Source organism: Ranitomeya variabilis, chromosome 2 (assembly GCF_051348905.1).
Source record: "Ranitomeya variabilis isolate aRanVar5 chromosome 2, aRanVar5.hap1, whole genome shotgun sequence".
Lineage (NCBI taxonomy): Eukaryota > Metazoa > Chordata > Amphibia > Anura > Dendrobatidae > Ranitomeya > Ranitomeya variabilis.
This window is the reverse complement of record NC_135233.1, coordinates 118,173,801-118,191,063: the sequence shown is the minus strand read 5'-3', so window position 1 is coordinate 118,191,063 and position 17,263 is coordinate 118,173,801. Positions and strand designations below refer to the sequence as shown.

Genomic DNA, 17,263 nt, shown 5'->3' with positions numbered 1-17,263 from the left:
AAACGCATGCGTTTATAAACGCATGCAAACGCATGTGCTTAAAAACGCATGCGTTTACATAGACAGCAATACATTTTTTTGCCGCGAATAAACGCATGCGTTTTTTTGCGGCAAAAAAACGCCGCTAGAAATTACTACAGGTTGCATTTCTGCAACTAAACGCACGCATAAAAAAACGCATGCAAAAAAAGGCATGCATTTTTAATGTTAAGTATAGAAAAAAAAACGCAGCGTCAAAAAACGCAAGTGTGAAACCAGCCTAATAGCCTACCCTAATGATGGGCCTTCATTATTTTGATCTCATGAAACTCCTGTAACTTTTATTTGCTTTTTTTTTGAGTCTTCTTGTTAGTATTGACCTTTTTTTCTGTAATGCATCAAGATGGTAACCTGTAATTGTTCACTTGTTTTCTTCCTCTAGTTTATCATGACATTTCCTCAACCTTTAAGAGAACTACCATTAAAATGAAGAAACAGAACCATGGTAAGCCAGGAAGAGTTTGCATTGTATGCACATACAGTACCAAGGGCCATGTATGGATGTAGTGGAAGAATTGGGAAATGTAATTTGTCCATGCTGAATATGACTTATGTGTATATGTAATGTGTATTCTGTATGAATGCAGGATGTATCCCTTATATTACTATTTAGGACATTGGTCTTGTGTAGTGGTGGCATGCAGTGAGTACACAAGAACCTGCTGATGGGGCCATTGCTTTCTTTCATAGTACAGTTATGTATCACCACTAATAAATAATGGCTACAATATTATACTGTGTTTAAAGGGGACCTGTCAGATCCCCTGTGCTCCCAAAACCATCAGTTGTGTCTACCTATCTAAATCCCCTGTCTAACATTCCCTTTATTACACTGGACACACAAACCGATCTTTAGAAAAAGTATTTCTAAAGTGCATTTGTGATATGTAAATGAATCGTTTGACTAGTCAATGGGACATTAGTTTCCCAAGACTCGTCGGCCCACTTAGTATGTTATCAAGCCCCTGTGGATGTGACAAGAACCGGCGTCATTGCCAGCACTATACAAATCTCGTGCATGCACGCATCTTTGTTCCATCCCATTACTGAGCCTCTGAAGCCGGATGTGCGCGTCCCCGCTTCAGAGATGCGAACTGTGCATGATCTGAAGTCTTCTGGGGGATCGGAGAGGTTACCTTTAAAGGCAGCCTGACAGCTGATACATACTGCCCGTGCACTGGCAGGTTAAGGCTTCTTTCACACTAGCGTCGGGCTCGGCCCGTCGCGGTGCGTTGGGCCGACGTTCCCGACGCTAGCGTTGTCTCCGCCGCACAACGGGGGCAGCGGATGCATTTTTCCAGCGCATCCGCTGCCCCATTGTGAGGTGCGGAGAAGCGCGGGGAGGTGGGGGCGGAGTTCCGGCCGCGCATGCGCGGTCGGAAAAAGCGGACCGTCGTGAGCAATAAACGTTACATGTAGCGTTTTTTGCTCCCGACGGTCCGCCACTGCACGACGCATCCGACGTGTGGCAATCCGTCACAATGCGTCGCTTAATGTTAATCAATGGCGAAAAAACGCATCCTGCAAACACTTTTGCAGGATGCGTTTTTTCGGCAAAACGACGCATTGTGACAGAATGCAGTTAACACTAGTGTGAAAGTAGCCTAGAGAGAATCATACTTCAATAGCTGGGGACCGAGCAGCGAGACTAGTCAGGTCCTCAGCAGCTTCTCTGCTCCCTTGGATTAACAGGTCTCTTCCTATACACTCACACAGTGAGATACCTGTCCCTCCATGGGAGATGTCAGGGGTCCTCCTGTCCAAATAGTCTCCTGTGCATCTCGCTCCCCAGGGGCCTTTAGAGGATTACTTTCTGTAACATGCTGCATCGTTTCAGAATCCGACATAGCTGGCTGAAATTATGTGGATCGGGCAGCATGTATCAGCTGTCAGGTTCACTTTAAAACTTTTGTTAAAAGTTTATTACGTTTTCAAGAAATTATTAGTGCCTCCATATGGTCTTGGGCCTCAGGCGTCAATATTATTGTTGTTATTATTATTTATTATTATAGCGCCATTTATTCCATGGCGCTTTACAGAAAAAAGGGGTATACATAATAATAAAAAGGAGTACAGTAATCTTATACAATAAAAGTCACAATGGGTACAGAAGGAGAGAGGATCCTGCCCGTGAGGGCTCACAATCTACAAAGGATGGGTAAGGAGATAATAGATGAGAGTAGAGCTGGTCGTGCAGCGGTTTGTTGGATCGGTGGTTACTGCAGGTTGTAGGCTTGTCGGAAGAGGTCGGTCTTCAAATTTCTTTTGAAGGCATGAGTCTGATATGTTGGGGCAGAGAGTTCCAGAGTAGGGGGGGGATGCGTGGGAGAAATCTTGTATGTGATTGTGGGAAGCAGAGATAAGAGGGGAGTAGAGAAGAAGATCTTGTGAGGATCGAATGTTGCATGCAGGTAAGTATCTGGAGAATAGGTTACAGATGTATGGAGGAGACAGGTTGTGGATGGCTTTGAATGCCATGGTTAGGGATTTGTACTGGAATCTCTGGGTAATGGGGAGCCAGTGAAGGGATTGACAGAGGGGAGAGGCTGGGAAATAATGGGGGATAAGTGGATTAGTCTGGCAGCAGAGTTTAGAATAGATTGGAAAGTGCAAGAGTGTTAGAAGGGAGGCCACAAAACAGGAGGTTGTAGTAGTTAAGGCACGAGGTGATGAGGGCATGGACTAGGGTTTTTACAGATTCTTTGTTGAGGATTGTACGGATCTGGGAAATATATTTGAGTTGAATTCGGCAGGACGTGGAAAGGGCTTGGATATGTGGTTTAAAGGAGAGATCAGAGTCAAGGATTACACCAAGGCAGCAAGCTAGTGGGACTCAGGAGAGTGAGCAGCCATTTGCTTTAATGGATAGGTCCTTTGGGGGGAGTCGAGTGAGATGGGGAAAGATGATGAATTCTGTTTTGTCCATGTTAAGTTTTAGAAATCTAGCAGAGATTCTGGTTAGTAGGGAGGTGATATGGGGTCCAGAGAGGAAGATCTAGGTGTCATCAGCATAGAATCTCATGGCTTTCAGTATCACCTCTATGAGCTGTCCCAGGCCGAAGGTGTAAATGGAGAAGAGCAGGGGTCATAGGACTGAACCTTGAGGAACACCGACAGAAAGGGGGGGAGGTGAGGAGGTGGTGTGTGAGCGGGAGACGCTGAATGTTCAGTATGACGAGATCCAACATAGGGCAGAGTCTGTGATACCAAGTGATGAGAGGGTCTGTAGTAATAGGGAATGATCCACTGTGTCAAAGGCAGAGGACAGGTTCAGGAACAGGAGGACAAGAGTATTGTCGCTTGGCTTTGGCAGTTAGTAGGTCATTGGTGACTTTAGTCATGGCAGTTTCAGTGGAGTGATGTGGTCGGAAGCCAGATTGTAAGCGGTCAAAGTGGGAGCAGGAAGAGAAGTGGATGGACAGTTCAGAATGGATGTGTTGTTCCAGTAGTTTTGAGGCGTGGGGAAAAGTGATATGGGGCGATAGATACAGAGGGTGGGTCAAGAGAGAACTTTTGGAGGATGGGTGTGATTGAGGCATGTTTAAAGCATGAGGGGAAAACACCATTTGTTAGTGATAGGTTGAAAAGATGGGTTAGGGTTGGGATGAAGACTGGTGAGGCTGGGCATGAGATGGGATGGGATTGGGTCAAGTGCACAGGTGGTGAGATATGGTCTTGAGGGAAGAGCAGAAAGTTGATCCTCTGTAATGGTGGAGAAGTTGGTTATGGAGGAGGGAGGCTGAGTAGTTAGGAGGAGGGGCTGTAGGCCAAAGCTTTCTCTGATCTTAGAATGAGGCAAAGTCTTCAGCTGAGATGAGTGGAGAAGGAGGAGGGGCTGGAGGACGGAGGAGAGAATTTAAAGTGTTGAATAGCTTAGGGTTGTGAGACAGGGAGGATATGAGGGATGAGAAGTAGTTTTGTTTTTTTTGCAGCGAGTGTGGTATCTTTTCCATCTCCACTTGGCAACCCTGGAAGCCCGCCTCAGTTCTTTTGTCAGGCTGGTGTGCCAGGATTGGCTGTTGATTCTGCGAGCTTTGGTATGTGTGAGAGGGATGACCGATTTGAGAGCAACAGCTACTGTGATGTTATGTAACGCGGCAGCAGCGTCCACAGTGTGTAAGGAACTTATGTCTGTAAGAGGGAGAAGGTATTCAGAGAGTTAGTGGGGATCGAGGTGTTTAAGATTTCTGCGAGGGTGTGCAAGTTTGTGGATTGTGTACCTGGAGAGCAAAAGGAAGAGAATGTAAGTAGGTTGTGGTCAGAAAGAGGGAGAGCTGGGTTAGATAAGGAGCAGAGACTGGTGAAGATGAGGTCATTTGTGTGGCCATCTTTGTAAGTGGCTGCAGAAGACCATTGAACGAGGCCGAAGGAGGAAGTGAGAGATAGAAGTTTCCTGACAGCTGAGAGGGAAGTGTCAATGGGAATGTTGAAGTCGCCCATGATGATGGTGGGGATATTGGCATAGAGGAAATGAAGAAGCCAGGTGGTGAGTGGTCAAAGATGGTGGCTGGCCCTGGGGGGTGGTAAATGACAGTCAGTTGTAGGTTGAGTAGATGCTCACACAGTGAACCTCTAAGGAAGGGAGCGTAACAGAGGGTGGTAGTGGGATTTGAGTGAAAGAACAGTTATCTGACAGGAGAAAACCAACTCCTCCTCCATGCTTGCTGCTGGGGCAGGGGGTGTGAGAAAGATGTCAGAGGGGGTGAACCAGGTTTCGGTGATGTGAGGAAGGACAGTTTGTTAGTAATAAAAAGATCATGGATGTAGGAAAGTTTGTTACAGACAGAGCAAGCGTTTCATAGAGCTCCTGTTAGTGGGACTGGGGAAGTGGGGGCTGGGCGAATGGGTATAAGGTTAGAGAGGCTGCAGAAATTTGTGATAGGGCGTAGATGAGAAGTTGAAGTAACCTGTGGGGATTTGGTGAGGAGGACTAGGATTTGGAGAGATATTGCCGGCAAGTAGCAGAGAAAGTGTTAACAGTGTTATTCTTTAGGATAGCAAATATCCACTTGAATGTAATCTATTTTTTTCTGTTTTCAGCCATTTTAGGGTAAGGAATATGCTGATACTGATGTTCTTCAATAGAGCTACTGACCAGTAAAACTCTGGGCCCTGTAGCAGGGGAAGACAGTTTAGTGCCGGGCCCTGTCCCATTATGACCCAATAGCGGTCACAGACATGCCCTTGATTACTTCTTATATTTTTACAAACTACAGAGGTTAGCCTTAGTGGGTCCTTAAAGTGCATGTGGCAGCATTTGGTCAGAATGACGGGCTTCACTTGGACCGATGGTCCGTGAAACATTACACATGTAACGTCTTGTCTGCTGTGGATGCATTGTGAAAGTGTAAGCCTGTGTTGGTATAGCCGGCAGATAACACATTGGATGGATTGCGCTGGTCTGTAAAATAATTCTGGGGAAATCCTATTACCGGCAGCCATGCGTTACTGTACTAATGGACTTCTTTTTTTCTTTTAAACTATAATTGAAAAAACAAACTATAAGTACCGGCAACCATTTTTTACCAAGTGAAGAATATATTGATTTTCCTGCTGCGGGAGGAGGGGGAACACTCTCTAGACACATTTTCATCTGAATGATCTTTAAAGGGCCATTCATCACAGTGTAATTTACTAGATAGGCCAAATGTTTAATTTTTACTAGCCAGCCGCCAGTTCCTTTCTCCGTAAATTGTTCCAGTAGCTTTTTGGTGCACTATTGGGAACGCGGCGTTCTTACAAATTAAACTATTATTTAATGCCACCATCGTTTCTGTAGACATAAAATCGCTCGGATTATTTGGGCTGCCAGGTTGAAGAAACGAGGACCATGTGCTCTTCACTTAACGCTGAGCAGTGCACCCTGTTACCGTTCTGGTGAATATTAAATTGGCGTGGCAGGTGAGCAGATCGGATACGAGTTGTCAGCATTTCTGCTTTGTAATAGCGTTAGAGAAGTAAGCAATGGTATAATAAATCCTCACATCACAAAAGCAGCGACCCAGAAAACATCAGAGGGGTGGAAAAAAGGAAAATGGAAAGAAAGAAAAACTTATTGGGTGTTCGGAATACAGTACTTGAGAGTTTAAAGAAGATTCCCACCCAAAGTGTAGGAGATCCAGAGATGGCTGGGAATATGCAGCTTTTGCCAGAAAATTACATTTATCATCGATGGTGTGAACAGATTAATTTTTTTTTTAATGCCATAGCAAATTAAATGACCCTTCCCATGCAGAATATGCTAGAACAGGAGCTGCGGCGCTCCGAGCCACCCGCTGTGCAAAGAACTCCAGCACCGCTCCATTCAGGGGTGTGGGACAGAGCTGTACTTCCTTGAACAGTGAGTGGCTGAGAGCGCTGCTGCAAACATCAAGCAAAGATTCATTTCAGGAATTGATGGGGATTTTCGTAGCTGTAACTTAAACCCATTAGAAGGTGATTGCCGATCTTGGTGATATTCGATCGCGTCTTACAGTAGGGATGCCAGCTTATGATCCACCAGATACATTGTCTACTCCCCTTTATTGCCCATTGATAGTTCACTCACTTTTCACAAAAAAAAAGGAACTTGGCATGACTTGTGAATATTTGAAAACAAATTAGAACGTGCTGATCAGTGGGTGTCCCACTGCTGAGACCCGCAATGATCGGCAGCAAAGGGAACTTTTATCTCCATCACTCAATGGAGCAGCAGGTCTAATGCCTGATTACCGCTTCATTCATTCTCTATAGGGCTGCCAAAAAAGCCAACCTGTGTAGGTGCAGTTGTATAAAGTGGGCTTTACATCAGCAAAACCGCTAAGCTCAGTGATTGGTTTCAGCGCTGTTGCCGTTACTGCTGCAGCTGATAAACAATCACAGGAGCCGCAGCTGTGGAGATGCAGTGTTGCACCCAAGGAAGGGTGAGTATCAACTATTTATTATTACTAACACAGGCACGCTGATGGGGCACAGAATTCTTAAAGAGGATAAACTTTTAATGGATTTCGTGCTGAATCGGCCATTCTGCCGCTAAAATACTGCTTACAGGTGTGTGTAAATATATATGTATATCGTATATACTCGTGTATAAGCCGAGTTTTTCAGCACATTTTTTTTGCTGAAAACGCCCCCACGGCTTATATACGAGTCACGGTACAGAAAGCCGGCGGCGGAGCAGCGGGTGCCAGGAGCCGGCACACACATCATACTCGCCTACCTGCGCACCCTCGGTGCTGGCACTGCATCTCTTTCCGGTCACCAGCACCTGCCTGCAGCTATTCCTGTGTTCAGCGGTCTTGTGGTACCGCTCATTAAGGTGATGAATATGGACGCGTCTCCACTCCCATAGGCATGGAGCGCATATTCATCACCTTAATGAGCGGTACCACGTGACCACTCCGCACAGGAAGAGCTGCAGGCAGGCGCTGGCGGCCCTGGATGAGATGCAGTGCAGCACCCAGGGCGCACGGATAGGTGAGTATGAAGTTTGGTTTTTTTTTCAATAGGGAACATGCACACAGGGATAGGGAATAAGGAGGCATGCACACAGGGACAGAACGGGGGAGGCATTCATACCAGGACAGGGAAGGGGGAGGCATGCATACAGGGACTGAACGGGGGAGGCATGCATACAGGGAAGGAACCGGGGAGGCATGCTGACAGGAAAGGAACGGGGAAGGCATGCAGACAGGGGCAGGGACGGGGAGACATTCATAGCAGGACAGGGAAGGGGGAGGCATGCATACAGGGACTGAACGGGGGAGGCATGCATACAGGGACTGAACGGGGAAGGCATGCATACAGGGAAGGAACCGGGGAGGCATGCTGACAGGAAAGGAACGGGGAAGGCATGCTGACAGGAAAGGAACGGGGGAGGCATGCAGACAGGGGCAGGGACGGGGAGACATTCATAGCAGGACAGGGAAGGGGGAGCCATGCATAGCAGGACAGGGATGAGGGGACAATGCATACCCGGCTTATACACAAGTCAATAAGCTTACCCAGTTTTCCATGGCAAAAGTTTGTGCCTCAGCTTATACTCGAGTATAAGCTATATTCTTAAAGTAATGATGGCCACTCGTTTTTCTTTACTTAGCTGCTTTTTTCTTGCCATAATACATATTCTAACAGTCTATTCAGTAGGACTATCAGCTGTGTATCCACCAGACTTCTGCACAACACAACTGATGGTCCCAACCCCATTTATAAGGCAAGAAATCCCACTTATTAAACCTGACAGGGCACACCTGTGAAGTGAAAACCACTTCCGGTGACTACCTCTTGAAGCTCAGCAAGAGAATGCCAAGAGTTTGCAAAGCAGTCATCAAAGCAAAAGGTGGCTACTTTGAAGAACTTTGAATATAAGACATATTTTCAGTTGTTTCACACTTTTTTGTTAAGTATATAATTCCACATGTGTTAATTCATAGTTTCGATGCCTTCAATGTGAATTTACAATTTTCATAGTCATGAAAATACATGAGAAGGTGTGTCCAAACTTTTGGTCAGTACTGTATATACCACCTCATCCAACCCCTTCATGGGCAGCCCAATCTCCAGACCTGAACCCCATTGAAAACCTCTGGAATGTAATCAAGAGGAAGATGGATATTCACAAGCCATCAAACAAAGAAGAACTGCTTACATTTTTGAGCCAGAAGCAGTGTGAAAGACTGGTAGAAAGCATGTTAAGACGCATGAAAGCTGTGATTAAAAATCATGGTTATTCCACAAAATATTGATTTTTGAACTCTTCCTGGGTTGAAACATTAGTATTGTTGTTTCTCAATGAGTATGAACTTGTTTTCTTTGCATTATTTGAGGTCCGAAAGCACTTTTTTTATTAATTTTGACCATTTCTCCTTTTCAGAAAAAAAATACAAAATGTATTGCTTAGAACTTCGGAGACATGTTGTCAGAAGTTTATAGAATAAATGAACAATTTACATTTTACTCAAAAATATACCTAGAAAGAGAAAAATCGGACAAACTGAACATTTTGCAGTGGTCTCTTAATTTTTGCCAGAGCTGTATATACACAGATTTCCAGATCTCCAGTTCTCCAATCTCCCCCTGCATAGTTAGAATTGCTCTCAGGTTCCCATGTCCTGCAGGATCTTAGAGAAGAGATCAAATATTTCTCATTGTTTTACCTGTATTCTTATGTTTGTTTTCTTTCTTAGGATATGGTCTTCATTGTCATAGAGCCGTTATTACCATTTGCAAGTTAATTGGTATCCAAGACATGTATGCCAAAGTGAGTGGTTCATGTAATATGCTTAACATCACAAGGGCGCTCTTCTTGGGCCTGGCGCAGCAGGTATGTCCCCATGAATTTTAAAGTAAATATATATATATATATATATATATATATATATATATATATATATATACAATTGTTACCATGGTATGTTCATTCTGGGCATAGATTACAGTGTAATACAACACAAGGAACATGAATATGATTTTTTTAAATCCCCTAAAAAGTGCATAAGAGAATCTTCATGGTGATTGTCGCGCTGTACATAGTAGAAATCTGCAGCATGCCAATTGATGTTGCCGGCTTTGTGTCCCAGGAATCATGTGAACTCATAGTTGAGCTAGGACATGTGGCCTTAATACATACGAGATAGAACACTGAGTGCGCAATTATTAGGCAATTTATGTATTTTTTTTTTATTACTAATTTTATTATTGAACAACTCCAGTGCTGTCAGCCTGTCCAAAAGTTTAACTTAGCTGAAAACTGAATATTTAAGAAAGTAAAAATGAGGCTTTATCTTTCCCAGTAAAATATCAGTCTGCAGAATTTTTGGGAAAATACCGTATTTTCCGGCGTATAAGACGACTGGGCGTATAAGACGACCCCCCAACTTTTCCAGTTAAAATGTAAAATCTTCTTAAAAGTCGGGGGTCTTCTTATAAACCGTGTCGTCTTATAGGGCCGGTGACTTTTGTGCCTTTTGGGGGGGGGGAGTGGGCCTGATGACGACGAGGGGGCGTCTCACAGGAAAGTGAGTATCCCCCATTACCTCATTGTATCGCTGCAGCGTGGGGTCTCTGCTGGGAGCGGCGGCTGCTGCTCCTCATTGTGCCGCGTGGGTGCTGTGGGGCGGCGGCTCCTCTTCTTCAGTGTGTGGCCTCTGTGCTGCTGGGCGGCGGCGGCGGCTTATCTTCAGGCAGTCGGGGCTCCTCCGGTATCTCCTTAAAGCCCGGAGGCCCTGCCGGCAACTCCATCGGTGCAATGCAGTGGCCTCCGGGAACATGGCCGCTGCTCAGATTCAGATCTCGTCCCGAGATCTCGGGAGACGAGATCTGAATCTGAGCAGCGGCCATTTTCCCGGAGACAGCTCCATTGCTGCTATTCGGTGACCTCCGGGAAAATGGCTGCTGGGGGCGGCGCATGCTCAGATTCAGATCTGAATCTGAGCAGCGGCCATGTTCCCGGAGGCCACTGCATTGCACCGATGGAGTTGCCGGCAGGGCCTCTGGGCTTTAAGGAGATACCGGAGGAGCCCCGACTGCCTGAAGATAAGCCGCCGCCCAGCAGCACAGAGGCCCCACACTGAAGAAGAGGAGCCGCCGCCCCACAGCACAGCCGCCGCCGCTCCCAGCAGAGACCCCACGCTGCAGTGATACAATGAGGTAATGGGGGATACTCACTTTCCTGTGAGACGCCCCCTCGTCGTCATCAGGCCCACTCCCCCCCCACCCACCATATACACCCGGCAAGGCGATACCCGGCGTATAAGACGACCCCCGACTTTTAAGAAGATTTTCAGGGGTTAAAAAGTCGTCTTATACGCCGGAAAATACGGTATTAGTGTGCAGAATTATTACTCCACTAAAAGAAAAGCCTACATTTTTCCATCTCACTTTATTTTCATCTGTTCAGGTGAGAATAATAATGAAACATCACAAAACTGTACAAAAATACATTTCTGACATTTCCAAAAAAAAAAAATATCAGTGACCAATATAGCCACCCTTCTTTTGAATAAAGCTCACAAGTCGTCCATCCATTGAGTCTGGTTTGTCAGTTTCTTAATCTGTTCATAATCCACTTTTTGGGCACCAACCACAGCCTCCCAGACACTGTTCAGAGAGACGTACTGTTTTCCATCAATGTAAATCTCCCGTTTAGGAAGGGCCCACACGTTCTCAGTAGGGTTTAAGTCAGGTGAGGAAGGAGCCATGTCATTATTCTTTTATCTTCAGGCCTTCACTGGGTAGCCAAACAGTGTAGACTACAATGCATGTGATGGAGCATTGTCCTGCATAAAAATCATGGTTTTATTGAAAGGTGCAGAATTTTCCTGTACCGCCGATTGAAGAAAATGTCTTCTAAAAACTGGCAGTAGTGTGGGAGTTGATTTTGACTCCATCTTCATCTCAAAAAGGTCGAACTAGCTCATCTTTAATAATACCAGCACATAGCTGTGCCCCACCTTCATCTTGTTGGTGTCTGAGTCAAAGTGGTCTGTGTCACTTTCATCAGTCAATAAAACTTTGAAAAATCTATTTTCAGATATTTCTTGGCCCAGTCTTGAAGTTTTATGTTCAGTGTATTGCTCAGTGATGGTCTATTTTCATCCTTCCTTACCTCAGCCATGTCTCTGAGCACCTTGTACTTCTGGGCACGAATATGACGGCGCTGGAGGACAATGGGTTCCCGGGCACTTCACGTTCAATTCTTTTCAGATCTTTGCCAGTTATTGTGCTTCTTTTTTCTCAGCGTGTTTTTTGCGACCCTGTTGACCATTTGCAACAAAACCTTTGATGGTTCTGTGATCGCGCCACAATATTTTAGTAATTGCAAGAGTGCTGCATCCCTCTGTAACAATTTTTTGACTTTTCAGAGTAGGTGAAATCTTTTTTGGCCAGTTTTGCATGAAGAAAACAAGCTGCCTAAGGCTATGTGCACACGCTGTGGTTTTGTCGTTGCGGATCTGCAGCTGTTTTCCATGCGTTGTACAGTACCATGTAAATGTATGGAAAACAAAATCTGCAGTGCACATGCTGCGGAAAAAAACGTGCGGAAACGCCGCTTTGTTTTTTCCACAGTATGTCAATTCTTTGTGCGGATTCCGCAGCAGTATACACCTGCTCCACAATAGAAATCCGCAGGTGGTAAGACCGCAGGTGGAATCCGCAAAAAAAACGCGGTAATTCCGCTGTAAATCCGCAGTGCGGTTTACATGCGGATTTACCAAAAACAGTGCGGAAATATCCGCACACCAATCCGCAATGTGTGCATATACCCTAATAATTCTGAACATCTTAATAAAGGGTGTTGTATCCTTAGGCCTCATTCTCCCTCATGACCCAAATACACATCTCCTGATCTGCTTTATTCAATAAGCATTCATGTTTATACAGCTTGAAGCTGGAAAATCTGCATAAAATTGATGATATGGTCAAAAAACATGTTCTGCACATAGTGCATGGTCTTGTGAATCCACCCACAAATATCTTTGTCACCTGCTTAGTGATTCCCGTCCCTTTTTGTGCTGCCAGTATTAGAGTTGAGCAAAAACATTTCCAGGAGCCTGGACTAGAGGCCACGTTATTAGTCTGTAGCCGCCAGAGCAGAGTCCTGCGAACCTCCTCCTACCTGACGGGATCTGTGGCGCCTCCTCTGATTAGTAGGCACAGCTAGGCCTCATTGTTGAAACACACGTGTGACGTCAAGTTGGGCCTACTAATCAGAGCTGCTGGGGATAATGGCAGCTAGGGGGCGATTCGCAGGGCTCTGGTCCGGCACCCACAGATGACTGACGTGTTCCTGTAGACCAGGGTTATGCACATTTTTTTGCTCCACTCAAGTCACTGTCTTTGGAGTTTTTCCATATCTCATCATCAGTTTGCTGTGATAATGGCCATCCATAGAGAGAACCCCTCATGTGACTACAAACAGCAGTGACTGCTTCTTGATGGTGACATTGTCACGGCAATTACCAAAAAGCCACCACAGTGATGTGACCGTGGCCATTATGGGTGATGATTCATCAAGTGGATTGAGCAATGGAGGTCCAATGACATGGGCAGCATGGGAGCAGATAAGAATCCGTACGGTCAGTGTATCAGTAGAGCAAATATTGGGCCAAAAATATTTCAAAATTTTGAAAACTCCTAATTTGCATGGTTAGAATAATGTTTTACACACAAATTCAAAATAGTTGCCAGGTTTACATTGGGGTGGTCCAAAACCTACCGTAGCTCTCCTTCCCCACCTATGCGCTGAATTAACGGGTGTTATGAGTACAGCGAGACTACTTAAACTTTTAATTTTTTTTAATTTATTTTCTAGAAAGATTTTATTGTTTTCAATACAAAACTATTGCTTTGGTTAATTTCCTGATATGTGAGCTGTGAATATGTATCTGTACGTCTCCCACCAGAATTTGTAGAATGACCATGGAAGACGCACTCCAGGCTCCTTCTCATGCTGCGACTCATTGGCTATGTGAACACATTGAGTCAAATTTCTACACCATTTCCGCATCTCTTGGCAGGAAAAATGCAGCAGCAAAAGCGTGCGTTATTGACGTGTTTTGGTGCATTTTTGATTTGAGTGAAGTGAATGTTGAAAACGCTGGCAAAAATGCCCAGAGAATTGACACGCTGCAGATTAGGTTTTACACCAAATCTACAAGACAAAAATACTCAACGTGGGCATGACACTTCAGGTTTCTTATTCACTTTGCTGGCATCAGGTTTTTCTTCAGGTTTTGTCACAAATCCTTTTGGAAAAATACATGACAAAAACCGCACCAAATCTGCAAGATGTGCACATAGCCTTAATCATCGGGAGGGACAATTCTGCCTCTCTTTATGGAAATCGACCAAGAGCTGAGATAAAAGTCATATATTCAGGTTCTATTCTGGAGTACTCACATTTTACAATTCCTATAAATCGTTTTATTTTCAAAAATTACAATTAAAAAAAACTGGTAAATAACAATATTCTCATATTAAAGGGGTTTTCTGTGGTCAGGAATCCTGACTTCAGTTTGTCATAAAAAAAAAAAACAGTTCTGCTTTACTCTCGCTCCCCAGTTCCAGTTCTCTGGTGACTGTTGTTGTCTCAGCGCTGAGGTCACGTCAACAGCACTGCAGCCAATCACTCAGCTCAGTTGTTGTGTCCAGTGTAGACTGCACAAACTGCTGAACTCGCCCGATTGTCTGCACTGGCTTCAATGTGACGTTATGGCTGCAGCCAAACACCATGGACCAGCAACAGAGACTGCACTAGACATGGAGATGGTGAGAAAAGTCCTTTTAGAGAGGTTTTTACAACTAAATGAGGAATCAAACAAACGTTTTCTGAAAGGTGAAAACTCCTTTAAGGCTTCAGCACCGTCTATGGAGCTGGTTCCTGACTACTGCCTATTTGTCCCATGTGGAGACAGTATAATGCCTTCCAAAGTCAAGGAATTATCTTCAAACTGACACAGTGACCAAGGGGATTAAATGGCGTTCGGTGATTATTAATAGCAATATCGTCAATGTGGTTTTCTAACTGTGTTCGCTTAATAAAACAGGAGACCCATCAAGACCTGGCCAACAAGAAAGGCCTTCATGTGGTGGAGTTCAGGGACGAATGCGGCCCTTTACCTCGTATCGTGGCCTCACCTCAAGGAGCACTCTCTACAGTCCCGGAACCTGAAGGAGAGATTCCCGACACCAAACTAGACTGGGAAGAAGTAAAAGTCACCCAAGGCTTAAAACGTTCCATCTGGGCCAATGTGAAGAGGACAATCTGGTGAAAGGCTGAAAAATACCAGTACATATAGCAGACTGTTTCAATTCCTTTTTATTTTTTGTTTTTTTTTTACATCTTATTATAATAAAATAAAAATGACTGCACTAATGAAGAATAAAGAGACTTTGCTGCTCGCATGGATGCTCAACTTAAAGTGAATCTACATTTTTTATCATCATTTTAGATTCAAAACATTGTGATGTTAGTTTTTATCAATTTATCTTCATAGCGGTAGAAGCTCTGTTCTTCTGTTTCAGCGCTCCCGGCCTCCTACATACACAGGAGAAATAAAAATTCTGCATGCTGTAGCTTCCACTAGAGGGCGCTTAAGAAGTTTTAATGTATAACAGAATGCAGTCCCCTCCTAAGCTCCCTCTAGTGGTGCCTGCAGGTAGTCACCTTGTTACATTTCTGATATATGCCTATACAAGTAATTTGGGGCTTTGTATCGGAAAAATTCAAACCCAATAATCATGTGTTATAGAATTGGCACAGAATTTTGGCATTTACCTTAAATTTTGTTGTATGGCATTGTTCGAGATGTCTATCACATACTGTATGTAGTGTGTATTTAAAGATGAAGAAACCATAAAAACACTTTGTACAGTACATCTCACGTCTGCAGGAAATTCCAATGTTATGAATACAAATTTTTTCCCATATATTCTTAGTAATTCCCTAATATTATCAGTGCTGGGAGCTAAGCTTTTGCTTTTTGAAATGTAAAATGAAGTATTAGCCCTATTTAAACTTTTAGAAACGTTTTCCCTGCCTGCTTAGTCCCTTGTGTAAAAAAAAAAAAAAAAAAAATCAGATAAACCATACTTGCGCTCCCTGGATGAAGCGCTGTGTCAACAGCACTGCACTGTTCTCTGTCGCTTGGCTGCAGCAGTGACATCACATTGACTGTGCTGCACCCAATCATTGAGCTTTGTGGTTCATACCATGTACATCTACAGAGCCACTGAGCGTAGTGATTGGCTGCAGCGCTGTTGATATGACATCACTGCTGCAGCCTATATACAATCTCCTACATCACTTTAGTGGACCTAATGTTTTGATAGTGTGCCCTTGAACCTTGAAGGCACTATTAATGACGGGGGCCCAATTTTTGTATGCACTAATCACAGATGACGCCATAACCGCACAACCTCCAGCTATAACTGCTCCCAAAACAGCATGGAAGTCACAGGTGCCCACACAAGAGTGCATGAGACAACGGATGACCCCAGGGCAACATGCCAACCACAGATGGACCCAAAAGTGTCAGCTGCAGGGATTCCCACACAAGCATGCCAGCTACAGATGCCCCCGTAACCACATACCAGCCGCAGCTATTACCAACATGTCATCTCTACAACCAATGACTGACTACAAATAATCACATGTCCATCCAGACAGAGCAATAGGTACAGGGACACGTGACGCTGGAGGCAATCACTGGCCACAGTGGTGACCAACAAATCCTTTATAGCTAGTAATTGGCAACCTATTACATGTATGCATGTGAGTGAATCTACTGGACATGCAGTCCTTATGCTAATGATTATCCGTTCATGAAGTCAAGCCCCTCTGATGACACTGACTCGATATTTGTGGACTCTGCAACCTCACAAATACTTGTAACCTATCAGCACCCTGTAATGGACACCTACCCATCCCTAGCAACACACAAGCTACACCCAATTGACATTGTTCTGTGCTCTACCTTATTATTTCACCTTCTGAATTAAACCCAAGGATACTGCCATGGTTATCAACACTAGACTGCACCCCTACCCCCTCTCAAACGAAAACTCATAAATTAGAAAGCACATCTTTTCAATTACAAACTCCTGATGAACGGTTGTGGCTCCTAAATTGCTTCTGCTGCACTTTCAATATCGGAATGAATATTGTTGCATTATAAAAGTTAATGAGTCTGGAAAAAATGGTTCCACAGCCATAAATTAAAGTTTCTGTGCTGACTGCATCGCGCAGATGAAAAATTATTACTTATTGGCTATCATGACATCTGATTTGCAGTAGAAGGAGGAAAACTCAGAGGGAAGCACTGAGCCCGCCTGTAACTATGATTAATAGCAGCGCTCCTTGTTTTAGCTAGGAGGCATTTTCATTAAATCAGCAAGTCTGTATATAGTTGTACTTATGTACAGTCGCTCTACTCTTGATTTAGGAGCACAATTCCAGAAGAAAATATCCATTGGTGTCTGCCTACTAATTACTCTTGTTAAAACCCATCTAAGTACCATCACTGCCTTTTAGCGTAGCTGAATAGCATTCTATACGTGTACATATAAGTACACGTATAGAATGTTAATTACCTACTTTTAGTCCTAGAAGTGGAGCTACTTGGCTGAAGAGTCCCAGTGGGTGGTCCATAGAAACTTCCATTTTTACCCCAAGACGAGAATGTGTCACCACAAGCCTTTTGTATATTCCAGTACCCACGACTAGTGTTGAGCGAATTTGTTTGGA

The 17,263-nt window shown here is 44.3% G+C and overlaps 1 protein-coding gene across 1 annotated transcript in view; it reads left to right on the top strand.

Moving 5' to 3' along the window:
- MRPS5 (mitochondrial ribosomal protein S5) overlaps window positions 1–15,329 on the top strand; it is a 105,899-nt gene extending 90,570 nt beyond the window's left edge. Inside the window, exons 9-11 of the mRNA XM_077282892.1 lie at window positions 422–484; window positions 9,204–9,340; window positions 14,565–15,329. Of these exons, the coding sequence (XP_077139007.1) occupies window positions 422–484; window positions 9,204–9,340; window positions 14,565–14,789 (425 nt within the window). The 3' untranslated portion in view covers window positions 14,790–15,329. The remainder of the gene's footprint in view (window positions 1–421; window positions 485–9,203; window positions 9,341–14,564) is intronic.
- Window positions 15,330–17,263: the final 1,934 nt, after the last annotated feature.